Raw genomic sequence first — 15,622 nt, forward strand, 5'->3', positions numbered from 1 at the left:
GTGAAAATTGTGATCCTCCCACTGTAGAGAGTTACAAAACACATCAGAGGTCTGATTGCCCAATCTGAGTGCTTCGTGCATCTGAATTGGAAACACTTGTTAACAAAGTTTGTCCTACAGCTGATTGCTTGCCCATTGTGTCCTTGGAATCTTGTCAGTACCTCCTACACTCTACACCTGTACAGTCTGTGGGTTTCTGAGAGCCTTACCACACAAAAAGGATTTGGCTATTCATCTTAGAGTTCTGTTTTATATGGTTTGGAGAAGGATCTACGACAGCCATACTTTGGGATTTGAATGAGTCAGTTTATTGAGTGTATAATAAACATACTAAGGGCTGGAGAGATGGCTCAGCGGTTAAGAGCACTGACTGCTATCCCAGAGGTCCTGAGTACAATTCCCAGCAACCATATGGTGCTCACAGCCATCTGTAATGAGATCTGATGCCCTCTTCTGGTGTGTCTGAAGATAGCAACAGTGTACCCACATATATGAAATAGCATGAACTAACTAAATAAATATTTAAAAAAGGAACAAAACTAAACTAATAAATAGTGTTAGGTAGATGGTTGGATAATAGGTTGATAGATGATAGATGATAAATAGATGATAGATAAATAAATGATAGATATAGATAGATGATAGATAAATGATAAGAGTATTGATAGATGAAAGATAAATAATAGATGGTAGCTGATATGAATAGATGATAGAAAGATATTTGATAGATAGATAGATAGATAGATAGATAAACACCATTGAATCCAGTGTTAAGAACACCCAGCAGAAATTGACTGGGAAATGCTGCTGAGTCAACTGGATTTCCTGTAGAGAGTCCCAGGCAGAGCAGAGTCTCCCCTCCACCCCATGAAGTTTCCAAGTAAAAGAACAAATAGCAACAGATAGAGATATCGCTATCAAATCCTGCATCTGCGCAGCAGCTAACAACCACCTGCAGTTCCTGCTCCAGGGGATCTGGTGCCCTCTCTGGCCTCATGGGTACCAGGAACACAGACATACATGCTGACAAAACTACCCATACATGCATAATGCTTTTTTTTTTTTTTTGTTTTTTTGTTTTTTTTTCGAGACAGAGTTTCTCTGTGTAGCCCTGGCTGTCCTGGAACTCACTCTGTAGACCAGGCTGGCCTCGAATTCAGAAATCCGCCTGCCTCTGCCTCCCAAGTGCTGGGATTAAAGGCATGCGCCACCACTGCCCAGCTGCATAATACTTTTTTATAAAATAGAATTGTATACATTTTTGTCACTTGATTGCAAATGTGCTTGGTTTTTATTTTATTATCTTTGTCTTATTGATCAAATGCCCTCTTTCTTCTCAAAAGAAAGTCTTTTGAAAGATGGGGCTGGAGAGATGGCTCAGCAGTTCAGAGCACTGACTGCTGTTGCAGAGACCCCAGGTTTCCCTCCCTGCAACATGCAGTGGCTCACAACTGTCTGTAACTTGGGTTCTGGGGGTGGGGGTTACTCACCCTCTTCTGGCCTCTGTGGGTACTGAACACATGTGGTGCCTATGAATATATATATATATATATATACACATATATATACATGTATATATATATATATGTACACACACACACACACACACACACACATATATATATATATATATATATATATATATATATATATTTACAGGCAAACACACATAAAGTAAAATAAATATTTTTAAAAGAAAGTATTATTTTTCGCAGACACAGAGAGTGTCTCTCTTTTAAGTTCTCTTTCCACTTCCTCTCCCCTTTCTGTGTCCTTTCTGCTGTGTCCAGAGCATATAGACTATAGAACTACCATTTTCTACCACCAGTCCCTAAGGGGAAACGTTTGATTTGCTTGTTTTTGAACATCGCACAGCAAGTGCGATTCCATTTCGGAGGCCTTTTTCAACTGCATTATGAGATTTTCCACAGAGCCACATGCAGCCACACTCAGTGCTGGGGAGCCACTAGGCATCCATTCTCTGAGGCAGCAGGGAGGGCCTTTCCATGAGGCTTCCCCACAGCCCCCCTGTGAAGTCTGCCCTTTGCCCGCCGCCTCTATAACTGTCCCTAGGGTGAAGCTTGTGTACTCTGCACATCTGATTCACTAGATGGTCCCCTACAGTGATCATGTCACTCCATCCCCCTCAGCAGCTGTAAGTGTGTGCCACCACGGGTGGCAGGGGGCAGCAGAATTGGGGTGCAGTCATGGACACTGTGAGGAACACGGATCCTTAGGGGAAGAAGATGTCTCAGGTGGGGAGGTGTCCAGACACTGTTTATTCTGTTGAAGGATAAAGACTCAAGCCCGAAAGACTTCCCTAGCAGTCCCACAGCCAGCACCCCACCCTTACCCTCCCCAGGACCTGCTCTCTTTTGAAAATACAGTCCCAAAGGAAAAATGGAAGTCTCCAGTTATAGAGCAGTTGTACATTGTGGAAAAGGAGTTGTGTCTCAGTTTCCGTATCTCTAGGGGCTCATCAGTGGAGACTGGCATGAATTCAGGGCAGCTCCATGGGCTAACCATAAAACACTGTCACAAACCTCACCCCTGGTGCTATCAAAGCAACAAGGGACAAGGTCACAGGCTCAGAGATAGGCATGAAGGCCTTTGCTGAGAGCTGGGCTCGGCAGACATTGTAATGGACCAGGCATGGTCGGATTGGTCACAGGCTCAGCACTGAACCCCCAAAGCACCATTCCAGGGTGGCGTCCGACAGCCTCCCTCCACGGCTGTGGCAACCATCCCCTTAAGGCTGCATCAGCAGGGTGAGCCCTTGCCCTCGGGCAGAGGCCTACCCTCTTTGATCGTAAGTAAACAACAGAGTTCTAGAATCCTTGCACCACGGAGACACTCCATCTTGTTCTGAGGAGCAGTAAGGGCTGGACTCTGTGCCATGGCGTGTGGATCAGTGGATCCTCACGGTCTTCTCTCCTCTCCACTTGCTTCTGCCAGACTTAATAGTCTGCCCTATATGGAAGGTAGGACCGAGGAGGGATCTGAGAGCCTGGTGTCTACATTGGTTGTCCTCATACCTTCAGGGCCTCCAACTGTCAGTACTGGGACCGGTACATCCTCAGGAGGCTGGTGGGATGGGTGTGAGCTGTGACCTCTCATGACCCACGTGTCCCATACAGAGTGGCACCAGCATCGGTTTTCAGGGTGACCACAAACAGATGAGGGAAGAAAAACAGGGAACAAACTAACATCCATGGTATGGATGAGCTTGCCTGGGAGTCTTAGGTCTTGTGACAATGACTGGGCTGTCTGAGTGTCCCCTCACCCTATACCAATTCTCAGATGAGATGGTTGACCTCAGTGGTGGATGCTGGGGCCTCTGTTTCACCCAGGAAACCTGGGTCCAGCTTTAGTGCTTTGTGTGTGGTAGAACCGGGACTCCAAAAACAAAACAAAAACACGCAACAACAAAACCCCAAAACACAGAAACAGCTTAATAGAGGCTTTGGGATTGAAGTATTTGAGTGGCAGAGGACATCCAGCTTCCCTTCCTGAGAAAGGTAGTTTGTGTGGTAGGAGCCCTACCTTGAGTCACCTGCTGGCTATACATTTTGTGCTGGACAGGCGCTAGCTGGGGTGGTAACTGGGAATGGAGTGCATATTCCCCAGCTTGGATACCGTCCTCTTCCATCATGGTGTGACACCTCTCTCCTGGACTAGTGCACTGTTGAATGAGTGACTGAACCCTGAACTTCACTATACTGTCAGGCAGTAGTGATGTTTTCGGGCGGTTAGGTTATGTGCAGCTTTAGGCACCAGCATGGGAACTAAGTGCTGTGCCTTAGGTGAGGGTGGGAGTCAGCTATGACCTTACAGAAACAGAGTCCACAAAGCCAATAATCTTTGGGGTGTCCACCTATGAATGCAAAACAAACAAAGAAACAAACAAACAAACAAAGCACCAGGATCCTGTTTGTTTGTAAGTGGTGGGGCCCAGCTTCTAGAACGTCCAGACAGAGTATCAAGGTCTGAGGAGGAATCCATTTGAACCCCTGAGTGCCTGCTACAGACAGAAGAGTGACTTTGGAACAAGGTTGATCTGCAACACACTGCACACGAAGGGTACAAAGAACCCATCATGGCTGCGGGGATGGCTCCGTGGTTAAGAGAGTGTGCTGTTCTTCCAGAGGACCTAGGTTTGGTTCCCAGCAGCCACATCTGAGGCAGCTCACAACTGCCTGTAACTCTAGCTCCAAAGAATCCACCTGCATTCACATGCACACGCAAAGACATTGCCATAACACACATACACAGAGTTAAAAAATAATACAACTATTAAAATCAACCCATCATGCTCCCTCCTTGGAGCAGATAACTGCTGTTAGCATCTCCAGACTGAATGCCATGAGTCCTATGTAAGGTTTAGAGGAAGGTTGGGGTCAGTCCTGTCTTGGACACAAGATCTTGGAAGATCTGTTCTTTGAGGCCCAATGATCTTACAGAGGGTGAGGAACACTGAAGAAAGGGCCAACCTTAACCCCAGCGTTGTCACTGTGGGACTGGTGAAGTTTTTTTCCCCAGAACTTTGGCTCTCTCTGGGGTTGTTGTTTTATGGGGGGGAGGGGGAGGAAAGGGCAAACTTCTTAAACTGTCCCCTGACTATCAACACTGAACAGTCTTGGTTAAGATAGACTGAAATCAGAAACAGAAAGGTCTTAGTCACTGTCCTATTGCTGTGATGAAACACCATGCCCAAGACAAGTTATCAGAGGAAGCGTTTGATTGAGGGCTTGCTTACAGTTTCAGAGGGTTAGACTATGATCATCATGGAGGGACACACGGCCACAGGAAGGCCGCCATAGTGCTGGAGCAGTACCTGAGACTCACATTTGATCCTTGAGTTGCAGGCAGAGACTGGGCCTGGTGTGGGCTTTTGAAACCTCAAAGCTCACCCCCAGTGACACACTTCCTCCAACAAGGCCACACCTCCTAATCCTTCTCAAACAGTTACTATGGAAAAGCATTCAAATATATGAGCCTATTGGGGGGGGGAGCATACTCATTAAAAACCACCAGTGTCCATAAAGAAGAAACAATAGCAGCAACAATGGATGGCCGTGAGCTTACCATTGTGTATGAGAAAGTCCAGGAATGTGGCTCTCTGTGGTAGGGGTGGGGATAAAGGAGAGAGGAGACAGGCATGGAGATGGGATGCAGGCATGAGCTGAGCATCCAGAGAAGAAGGCAGTACTGTGTGGAGACTTAGGGGTCTGCACGGTGCCTGTAACCCCTGTGGAAGGCCAGTAGTTGAAAGAACATTCTGCCCACAGGGGTCTATGACAAGGGAACAGTTACCTCTGATAGCAGGAGCTGGGGAGTTTAAAGATTTGTCACACGAGGTGGAGGTTGGGGATGGGAGAAGAACCTCCTAATGAAGGTAGAACTGCCTGTCCTTTATATAAAGTCAGGAAGCAGAGAGAGGCTTGGTGAGTCCTAGACTCCTTTGAGGACATGTCTCTACTGATGTTAAAGCCCCTCACCAGATCCCACCTCCGTGTGAGCATGTGCACCTATGTAGGCACATGTGTAGGCTGGGGGTTGACATCAAGATGTTCCTCTAAATCACTTTTCCACCATATTTTTTGAGACAAGGTCTTTCCCTGAACCTGGAATTCACCATTTCAGTCATACTGGCTGCCAGGAGAGCGCCTAGGATCTACTTGTGTTGGCCCACAAGCACTGGGGTTACAGGTGTGTCCACTGCCACATCTGCCTGGGAATCACGATTGCACAAGACCTTACCATCTCTCCAACCATAAACCATACCTCTTAAAGGTCTAAACCCTCTATATCACTTCCTGAGGACCAACTCTATATATGGACCTTCAAAGGAACACACAAATTACATCCACGCCATAGTGGTTTCAACAAGCTAGGACCTGTCTGATGTTAACTGCTAATAGGTAGTTTATCCTGGGTATTAGAGTTATCCATCGTCCCTTAACCATCCCAGCCCCCACCCCCACCCCAGACTGTAGCCGTTGAGCCCCAACACTGTTCTACGTTGCATGGTGTACAGCTGAGGGAAGCAGACTCTGTGCTCTGTGTCATGGCAGCGTCTGCTAGTGTGACATAGTTCAGTTCCACCTGTTTGAGGAGCTCAGTGACTACATGTGATGAAATGTCCCATTTAAAACAAACAAGACAGCCGGGCAGTGGTGGCCCACGCCTTTAATCCCACCACTTGGGAGACAGAGGCAGGCGGATTTCTGAGTTCGAGGCCAGCCTGGTCTACAGAGTGAGTTTCAGTACATCCAGGGCTACACAGAGAAACCCTGTCTAAAAACAAACAAACAAACAAACAAACAAAGACAACAACAAAAGCTCCCCTCCCCCATCAAAGATAGATCAAACCTCACTCCCACTGTGTATGGCGCCACACATCTGTAATCCTAGAACGTGGGAGATAAAGGAAAATCAGGATTACACCATACTTTGACTGGCTAGCCTGAGCTACATAGACCCTGAATTTAAGAAGAAGGAGGAGGAGGAGGAGGAGAAGGAGGAGGAGGAGGAGGAGGAGGAGGAGGAGAAGGAGAAGAAGGAGAAGGAAGGAGAAGGAGAAGGAAGAAGAAAGAAGGAGAAGGAAAAGGAAAGAAGGAGAAAAGAAGAAGGAGGAGGAGGAAAGAGAAAGAAAGAAAGAAAGAAAGAGAGAGAGAGAGAGAGAGAGAGAGAGAGAGAGAGAGAGAGAGAAAGAAAGAAAGAAAGAAAGAAAGAAAGAAAGAAAGAAAGAAAGAAAGAAAAAAAAGAAGGGGCTGGAAAGATGGCTAATCAGTTAAGAATACTGTTTTTCCAGAAGAACCAGGTTTGATTGACAGCACCCAGGTCAAGCAGCTCACAACCATTTGTAACCCCAGTTCCAGGGAATCTGATATCCTCTCTGTGTATGGCACACACATGATGTGCAGAAGTATATACAAGCAAAACACCATGCACATAAAAATAGAATCAAATAATAAAAAGGCAAAACTAACTAGTTTAGTACAAAGACTAAAATCTCAACCTTATCTCCAGTTCAATGCAAGCTCCTATCCTCCTGTCCCTGTTCTTGAGGCCAGGGAGAGACAGGCAAGCCTCTTTATTTCCTGGGTATGTATGAGCTAGGGCTATAGTTGTGCAATAAAACATCATGCAAAAAAAAAAAAATAAAGAAAAAAAGAAGGAAGAGAGAGAGGGAGAGAAAGAGAGAGAAAGCAAGAAAGAGGGAAAGAAAGAAAGAAAGAAAGAAAGAAAGAAAGAAAGAAAGAAAGAGAGAAAGAGAGAAAGAAAGAAAGAGAAAGAAAGGAGGGAAGGAGGGAAGGAAGGAAAGAAGGAAGGAAGGAAGGAAGGAAGGAAGGAAGGAAGGAAGGAAGGAAGGAAGGAAGGAAGAAAAGAAAGCCAGCCAGCCGGGCAGTGGTTGCATACACCTTTACCAAAGGCAGGTAGATCTCTGTGAGTTTGAGGCCAGCCTGGTCTACAGAGTTCCAGGACAGCCAGGGTTACACAGAAAAGCCCAGTCTCAAACAAACAAACAAACAAACAAACAAAACAAAACAAAACAAAACAAAACAAAAAACAAACCTGTCCATGTATTTTTAGATGCAACCAACAGGAGTCCTGGGCACGAGGCCCGACACTCGCTCAGAGTTGATGATCTCACCCTCTGGTGATTCTCCCCCCCCCCCCCAGTCATCCATACCACGGGCAAGAATGAGTCCTGGGGTGATTGCTCATAACCATAACAAGTGTCAGACAGTTGTCTGGACTACTGTTTAAGGGAGTTTCTTTATAACTGGGGCCTCCGGCTGCTTCTGAGTCAGTGGTTCCCAGTTTTGAGGTGGTAGCTTCAGTCCCTCCCCCGACATACGCCAGTGGCAGTGACTGCTTGGGACACAGCTAAATGATGTGTTGGTGGTCTGCCATGGCCCATGGGATGAGGGCTACCCTTTGCATCCCTCTCTCCACTCTCCCCTCAGGTCCCTGGATCTGGTCCTGTGGTCAGACCAACATAACCTGCAAGGTGGTAAATGGGAAGGCGGTGGAAGTAGGCAAGTGGCCGTGGCAGGTAAGCATTCTTTTCCTGGGAATGTACATCTGCAGCGGCTCCCTCATCCACCACCACTGGATCCTCACCGCTGCACACTGCTTACAAAGGTCAGCTCTGGGGCATCCGCATTTGAGGGCTTGGCTTTCAGGCCTTGGTGGGGGGTGGGGAGTGTGGATGGGTCTTGGTGAATCTGGGCATTTGGGAGTGGAGGACATTACCGGAGGGAGCCTATCACTCAGAACCTTATTGTCACTCATGCCCTTACTACTAGTGATCTGAATCTTCTCTGGGCCTGCAGATCCAAGAACCCGGCTAAATACACTGTGAAGGTGGGAGTCCAGACCCTCCCAGACAACAGCACCTCTGAGCTCCTGGTCACTAGAATTGTAATTCACGAGAACTTCATCAATCGCATGTCTGACGACATCGCCATCCTGAAGCTCAAGTATCCTGTCACTTGGTCCCCCCTCGTCCAGCCAATCTGTCTCCCCTCATTCAATTTAAAGCCAAGCATTGGAACCATGTGCTGGGTCGTCGGGTGGGGACTTGAAAAGGCCGAAGGTGAGTGCAGTAGAGCAGAGGTCTCAAGACACCTGTCTTTGCAGAACACGGTCATGGGGTCACTCACTCATCTCTTCATTCACTCTGTCATCTGCAAGCATTTCCTGAGCCCAAAGATACACTCAGCATTCAAGGATAAGAGAGACAAGTGACTTGCGAGGACCTCAGCTTCCAAAGTTAAAGTGTGTGTGTGTGTGTGTGTGTGTGTACACCTGTGCTAATGTACACACGCCACAGTGTGTACTTGAAGGTCAGAGGACAACGTTCAAGGAGTTGATTCTTTCTACCACCATGGGCCCTCGGACCAAGCTCAGTTCATCAGACTTGATGTACTTGCTAAGCCATCTCACCAACCCCCAAAGCCCAGTTACGTCAGATCCTACACCAAGTCCTTAGCCTGCCACCTAGTAGGAAGTTACATCTTTGGCTGCTCATAGGGATTGGCAGATACAATGAGGCATGGAGGTGGCCTCTCTAGTCAGTGTGTACCCATAATCCTCAGAGATGCAGCCCTATTGGTGTTATTGGAGTCCTGGCAACCTTTCAGCAGGTAGCAGGTGCCATATCTAGCTGTCTAGGGTCTTGCTGCCTTTCCTAGGAGCAGTGAAGCAATGCTTATTCTCACAGACCCAGAATTGTTGGGAAAATATCTCCTTGTTCTCACTTGATACTTGATTATCACCCTAACCCCCTGGGAGACTTTTGCTTCACTTGTTTTGTTTTAGTTTAGTTTGTTGTTGTTGTTTTGTTTGTTTGTTTGTTTGTTTTTTGAGGCAAAGGTCTGTCTACATAGCCTTAGCTATCCTGGAACTCACTATGTAGACCAAGCTGGCCTCAAACTCAGATATCCACCTGCCTCTGCCTTCCACGTACTGGGATTAAAGTTGTGTACCACCCTTGGTTCTTAATTTTCTCAATGAGTGGGAACAGTTTTGAAAGCTAGGCAGCTTTTATGAATGAACAGCTCAGGACATGACGGCAGGCACAAATGTATTTGACTCTGAGTTGGAAACAGGTTCCAAAGTTGAAGTCATGACTAGATCTTTCTCTCCATAGGGCACCCAAAGACTCCCTATAGTGTCCAAGGTTTGGCTGTCAGGATTGTGAACAATGAAATCTGCAATCATCGGTACCAGTTCCTCCTGCTGAAGAACCAGAAAAAGTTCATTGGGAACGACATGTTGTGTACAAGCTCAGAATGGGGCCTGGACACTTGTCAGGTGTGAACTGTGTAGATGGGTGGTGGGGCAGGCAGCATGGGGGTCATACTGAGTCAAGGTCTCTCTGCATAGCCCTGGCTATGCTGGAATTCACTATGTGGATGAGGTTAGTCACAAACCCACAGAGATCTACCTGCCTCTGCCTTCCAAGGGCTGGGGTTAAATGTGTGCAACATTCTCAGGTCTTGGCTTAACTTTCTTTTGCATGTGACCATCAGAGACCCAATACAAAAGTCTGGGCTTTGATTTTCCAGTATAGGGGGCCATGGTGGGGGGGGGGGGGAGGTGTTGTATTAGCTAGTTATCTATGACTGTGCTTAAACACCATGACAGGGCAATTTATAGAAGAAGTGTTTATTTGGGGTTTATGGTTCTAGAAAGACAATCGTCCATCACCATCACAACAGGGAAAATGGCAGTAGTCAGGCAGTGAGCATTCACATCTGGAATCACACACAGGAAGCAGAGAACACTCTGGAGATGGCTGGAGACTTTTGGAGCCTCGATGCCTACCCCTGTAACACTTCCTCCAGCAAGCCCACACCTCCAGTCCTCCCAAAGGAAGGATTCAAACATAAACTTATGGGGGCCATTCGCATTCAAATCATTACAGGGGTGATTGTTTTTGTTTTGTTTTTTGTTTTACTTTTTTTGCCCCTGATCATAAACAGTCCCTTGTTTATTTTTTATTTTTGTTATTTAGAGAGGATCTCACTGTGTAGTCCTGGACCTCACCATTTAGACCAGGCAGACTTGCCTTGAACTCAAAGATCTACCTGCCTCTGCATGCTGAAGTGGTGGGGTTAAAGTCTTGCACTACCACACCCAGTTCTGTAGCCATTTTAAATGCTCCTGAATATTAGCCACATGCCTGCAGGTCTGGGTCAGGCCCTGGTAAACAGGTCTGCAGACATAGTATTATGCCGCAGACCCTTTTGGTCCCTGTCTGCGTAGAACGGGTCTCTGGCTGCAGGTGGACAAGGAGTTGGCGAGTGAATGACAGACAGAATCAACACAAGAGATTGTGTAGAATCTGAATGTAATTTTTCAAATTGAGCATCAAACTTTTTATACAGAAGAAAATAGGGAAGTTAGGTGACACAACGGCAAGGTACAAAAGAGGTTACCGGATGCTTAATGACTCTTACACAAAACAGAGGAATGTAAACACAAAGACTGGCAGGAAATGGGCAATAAAACAACTGAGACATAGTCAGCTCTATCTAAGGTCAGCTATAGTCTTAGAAGCCAGGTGTGAGGACTTTACACTCCTAGGGCAAGGGCTTTCACACCCAAGTCATGGTTCTAATTAGGGAGTTCCGCTCTAGCTAACCATCTCATGAATAATGCAATACTCTAAAACCAAAGCCCGATCTACTTCCTAAACCATTGTAAATTCCTGTGTATGGGAGTGACTTGGCTTTTATTCTAAGTGATAGTGTGGGGGGACTTTCTACTAATAAGTAATGTAGTCTGCCATACATAACAATAATAAGAATTCTAAACTTACTTTGCTAAGCTTGCCCTGAGATTTCTAACTCTATGTAGTAGATAGTAATGCCTGATTTCTTTCACTATCTCTCTTACAATACTAGAGGCAATTCTGAATGTCACTGAATAGGCATCATTCTTACTGAATTCCAAGCCCAGGGTCCGGCTCAAGGACTTCCTAGGGCATTGGTGAAGGCCAGGAAGGAAAGTTCAATTTTGCTTAGGTATTTCACAAGTCATTGCTTGGAGGCACCTATAACAAAACAATACTGAAAGGAAGCACACAGATCCATTCGCAAGGACAAAATTGGAGCATACGTGCTATGGAATGCCACAGTTCCAGGAGACTAAGTTTCCGTGAAACTCTTTGCCTCAGAACTGCATCAAGGCTTTTGGCCTATCATGCATGTCACTACTGGAGTGGATGTAGCAGTATTATATTCTATAAGCTTCAGCCACCGCATCCTCTAGTCAACAATGTTTTTGAGATGCATATTTCTTTTTGTTATTTAAAATACTTTATTTTATGTGTATAGGTGTTGCGCCTTCATATTTTCTGTGTACTGTGTGCGTGCCTGGTGCTTGCAAAGCCCAGAAGAGGGCATTAGATCCCCTGGAAGTGGTGTTACAGATGGCGTGGGCACTGGGAACTGAATTTGGATCCTCTGCAAGAGCAACAAGTGCTCTTAACTTCTGAGCCATCTCCCCAGTCCCCATCTCCCCAGTCCCCATCTCCCTGGTCCCCATCTCCATGTTTTCTTGAGAACATGGTTTAGTTTTTCTCTTAAGTCCCGAATCTCCTGAATTTAAAAGACAGATCTCCTTTAGAAGATGAGTTCTACATGTGGAAACACACTTTGTTTACAAGTAAAAGGATAAGTATCTCTTGGACCAAAGGTTTATATGCTCAAAAGTATGTAAATTCAAAAGTAGTTTTAGCCGGGCAGTGGTGGCGCACGCCTTCAATCCCAGCACTCGAGAGGCAGAGGCAGGCAAATTTATGAATTCGAGGCCAGCCTGGTCTACAAAGTGAGTTCCAGGACAGCCAGGGCTATACAGAGAAACCCTGTCTCGGAAAACCAAAAAAAGACACACAACCTTTATAATAAGTCTTAATCAGCACTAAATCTGAAACCTACCCTCTATGCTATTGGAATCTACTTTTCTAACTGTAACCCCAAGTTATTACTGTTCCATCTGGGCCGCTCTTAACTCCAATTGGCCAGCCTTCATGGCCATGATTTTAAGATTTTTACCCCATAGCATCTTCTCCTCTCTCCACCTTCCTCTCCTTCCTCATGGTCTCCTCAGACTCCAAGCCCGGAAACCCCCAACCCCACCTATGCCTCTTCTGCCCAGCTATTAGCTGTCAGCATCTTTATTTAACCATTAGTTTTAGACTAGGGAGCAAGGTCACGTTGTACAGTCAAATTCTCTCATTCCTGCAAGCAACCAGGCCTTGAGGGCCAGTATTTATCATTACAATACATATCATATCAAAAGATCAAACCTCGACACAGTTGTTCTTGCAGACAACCCCAGTTTGACCACCAGCTCCCACTGGTGGCTGATAGCCATCCATAATTCCACTTCTAAGGGATATGGCAGGCACCCTCTTAGGACCTCTGGGGACTCTGGGCACACACACACTGCACAGACATAAATGTGCAAGCGAAACACTCATGCACATAAAAGAAAATAAATTAATTTTTTTAAAGGTGTTTAGAGAAAGTCACTCCCTTTGTTAAGTTTTGCCATGAGAACTACACATGGGAAATAATTTGTTCATGTTTTTGGAACATTTGAAGTAACAGAAATTACCTCTTTGAAGGTTGGGTTGAAGTGTCACAAGGACATAAATATGTTTTCTACAGAGGTTCTGAGACACTATTTAGGTTGTTCTATACATAGTTATTGGGTTAATCAGATTACCTGTCAGTCTTTAACACTAGCGTTTTTAATTACATTTATTTATTTATGTATGTGTACGTTGGGGCATCAGGGTATGCATGGATGCTATCTATGCACAGAGAGCAACTTGAGAGAGTTGGTTCTCTTCCTCCACTTGTGGGATTGAACTCAGGTCACCGGGCTTGGTTGCAAGTTCCTTTACCCCACTGGCCCTCTATCCCTTTTTGAATTAGTTTAAATAATTTGCATTTCCATAGAAATCATTTGCCTCAACCAGAATTTAAATCCACAAAATAAAATAGAAGTAAACATTCTTAAGGTTCTGGGCTTCTTTGGGTAGAGGTTCTCTTCTCTATTTTCATTCAAACCACAGGGTACTTGTACCTCCACCTCACCCCCGCCCCCAGCTTCATTCCACAAGGTAACGACTTCTTTCCTTTCAAATACTTGAATTATCCTTACAAATCTCACTTCAAGTATTTTGAGCCCAACATTCAATGACACACACACACACATGCATATATATACATATGTATTATATTATATTATATTATATTATATTATATTATATTATATTATATATGTGCATACTCTTTTCTGGTTCATAAAAAAGAAGGAAAAAAGTTTCAAATGATATAGGCTCCCTGTACCCCCTTTTTCTTATGCTGCAGATAGAACTCAGAATCGCATGCACCCTAGGTGAATGCCTATCACTGGGCAGCAAGAAGCCCATAAAAAGAATTTTCTCTAATAGTAAGGGACCTACTGTTACCTTTTGATGTATGACACTGTCAGGTTATTCTTCTGGATATGCCTGCCTGTGCAAACAAGCAGAGGAGATGGGCAGAGCTTCTAAGATCTCCCTCTCTAAGCAAGGCTGTGGGAAGAGCAACAATTGTACTTTGGAGACCCTCCAGGGCTTCAGGATGGCTCAGTGGTCAGAGAACTAGCTGACCGATGAAGAGGCCGGTGTGGTCCCAAGCCCTGACCTTAGTACAGAATTTCTGTGTCACAGAATAGGTATATTCTCAGGTCTCATCCTTGAGGACAACAAAGACCTAATCTAGCAAATATTGCTGCTACTTGACGCCTCCTGTCCCCACCCCACCCCCACTGCAGGACACCTCCGGAAGCTCTCTGGTTTGCCAGATGAACAAGACCTGGGTCCAGATGGGCGTGGTGAGCTGGAACTTTGACTGTGGCCGTCGCCAATTCCCAAGCGTCTACACCAGCACCTCCCACTTCACCCAGTGGATCAAGAGACAGATTGGCGACCTGAAGTTTACCAGCATGGCTGTCCCCTCCTTCCTGAGCCCATTCATCCTCACTGGCTACATTCTGCTGGTATCCTTGGGCTCCCTGTGGCTCTTGTGAGCTGTGTTTCTATAACAGCCACTCCCAGAGGCTACTTTTCCCTCCTCTCTGCTCCGCCCTCAGAAGACGTGGACACCGGAGGCTGAACAGGACTTCAGGACAGAGGGACTTGGGGAAGGGTCCTTGACCCACTGTGGGTTTTGTTCCCCAGTTGTTCAATGAAGATGCTCTTGAACCTTTTTGAGCCATCTGAAGTTACCATGTTCTTGACTTTGACCAAAACCCTTTAGAGCACCTCCCTCATAAAACTTGACTGTTTCTCAAGCTGTGCCTTCTCTGATATTCTTACTCCACGTCTGTCAGAGGTGCGTTGTGCGATCCTGGAGGTTGTTCCCTTGTTTCCCTTAGAATTTCCTCTTTTTTTTTTTTTTTTTAAAAATTACATTTATGTGCGTGCATGGGGGCAAGAGTGGCAGATTTCCCCTAGAGCTGGAGTAGCAAGTGGTTATGGGCCATCAGGTGTGGCTCCTGGGAATCAAACTCAGGTCTTCTGAAAGAGCAGCACACACTTTTAACCACTGGTACAGCTATCCAGCCTGTAGCTTTCACTCTTGCTGACTGGGACTTGAAGTCCCTGCTCTGTGAACCTAGCAGTTCAGTGGCTCCCATATTCCCAAGGCCCCCTCCCTGTGTCTTCCTGTAAGAACTAACTTCCTTCTAGGAGACTTCCTAAGGTCAGATGAGAGACTTGACTCTACCATCTGTGTTCTGCTGCCTTCATGTCTCTGCCAACCCCTAACTTTCCCCTGAGGGGGGGGGGGGTTCCTGATCCCAGCCAGTTCCTCCTCTGTTGCTGGCAGGGGTGAGTGATGTAGGTCCCTGCTTGGAGATTGTGAAGTGACTGTATCCGGGCCTCCTGGTGTGCTTCAGTGACTCCATCAGTGACCTCGGGTCTGCTGGCTAAGAGCGACAGTTCCCCTTCCTCCACCAGGAAGCAGAAATGTGGCAGCAGTGATTGCTTTTGTTCTCCCAGATAGGAACATGAAATCGTCTGCTCAGGTGTCTCTCCCAAGAACCAAGA

At 46.0% G+C, this 15,622-nt stretch overlaps 1 protein-coding gene across 1 annotated transcript; it reads left to right on the forward strand.

Annotated features, from left to right (window-relative positions):
• The first annotated feature begins 2,852 nt into the window (after positions 1–2,852).
• On the forward strand, positions 2,853–14,869 carry Prss46 (protease, serine 46). The gene is made up of 5 exons (NM_183103.2): positions 2,853–2,981; positions 7,974–8,151; positions 8,343–8,605; positions 9,662–9,825; positions 14,347–14,869. The coding sequence occupies exons 1-5, from the start codon at positions 2,897–2,899 to the stop codon at positions 14,599–14,601; spliced, it is 945 nt and encodes a 314-aa protein (NP_898926.2). The 5' UTR covers positions 2,853–2,896; the 3' UTR covers positions 14,602–14,869.
• Positions 14,870–15,622: the final 753 nt, after the last annotated feature.

This window comes from Mus musculus, chromosome 9, assembly GCF_000001635.26.
Source record: "Mus musculus strain C57BL/6J chromosome 9, GRCm38.p6 C57BL/6J".
NCBI lineage: Eukaryota > Metazoa > Chordata > Mammalia > Rodentia > Muridae > Mus > Mus musculus.

Bases quoted from the DNA above. Each gene is read 5' to 3' on its own strand.
- Prss46 (NM_183103.2), top strand. From the start codon at position 2,897: ATGGCGTGTGGATCAGTGGATCCTCACGGTCTTCTCTCCTCTCCACTT. The intron at 2,982-7,973 runs GTAGGACCGAGG...CTCTCCCCTCAG, and splicing joins TAGTCTGCCCTATATGGAAG to GTCCCTGGATCTGGTCCTGT. The intron at 9,826-14,346 runs GTGTGAACTGTG...CCCCCACTGCAG, and splicing joins GGGGCCTGGACACTTGTCAG to GACACCTCCGGAAGCTCTCT.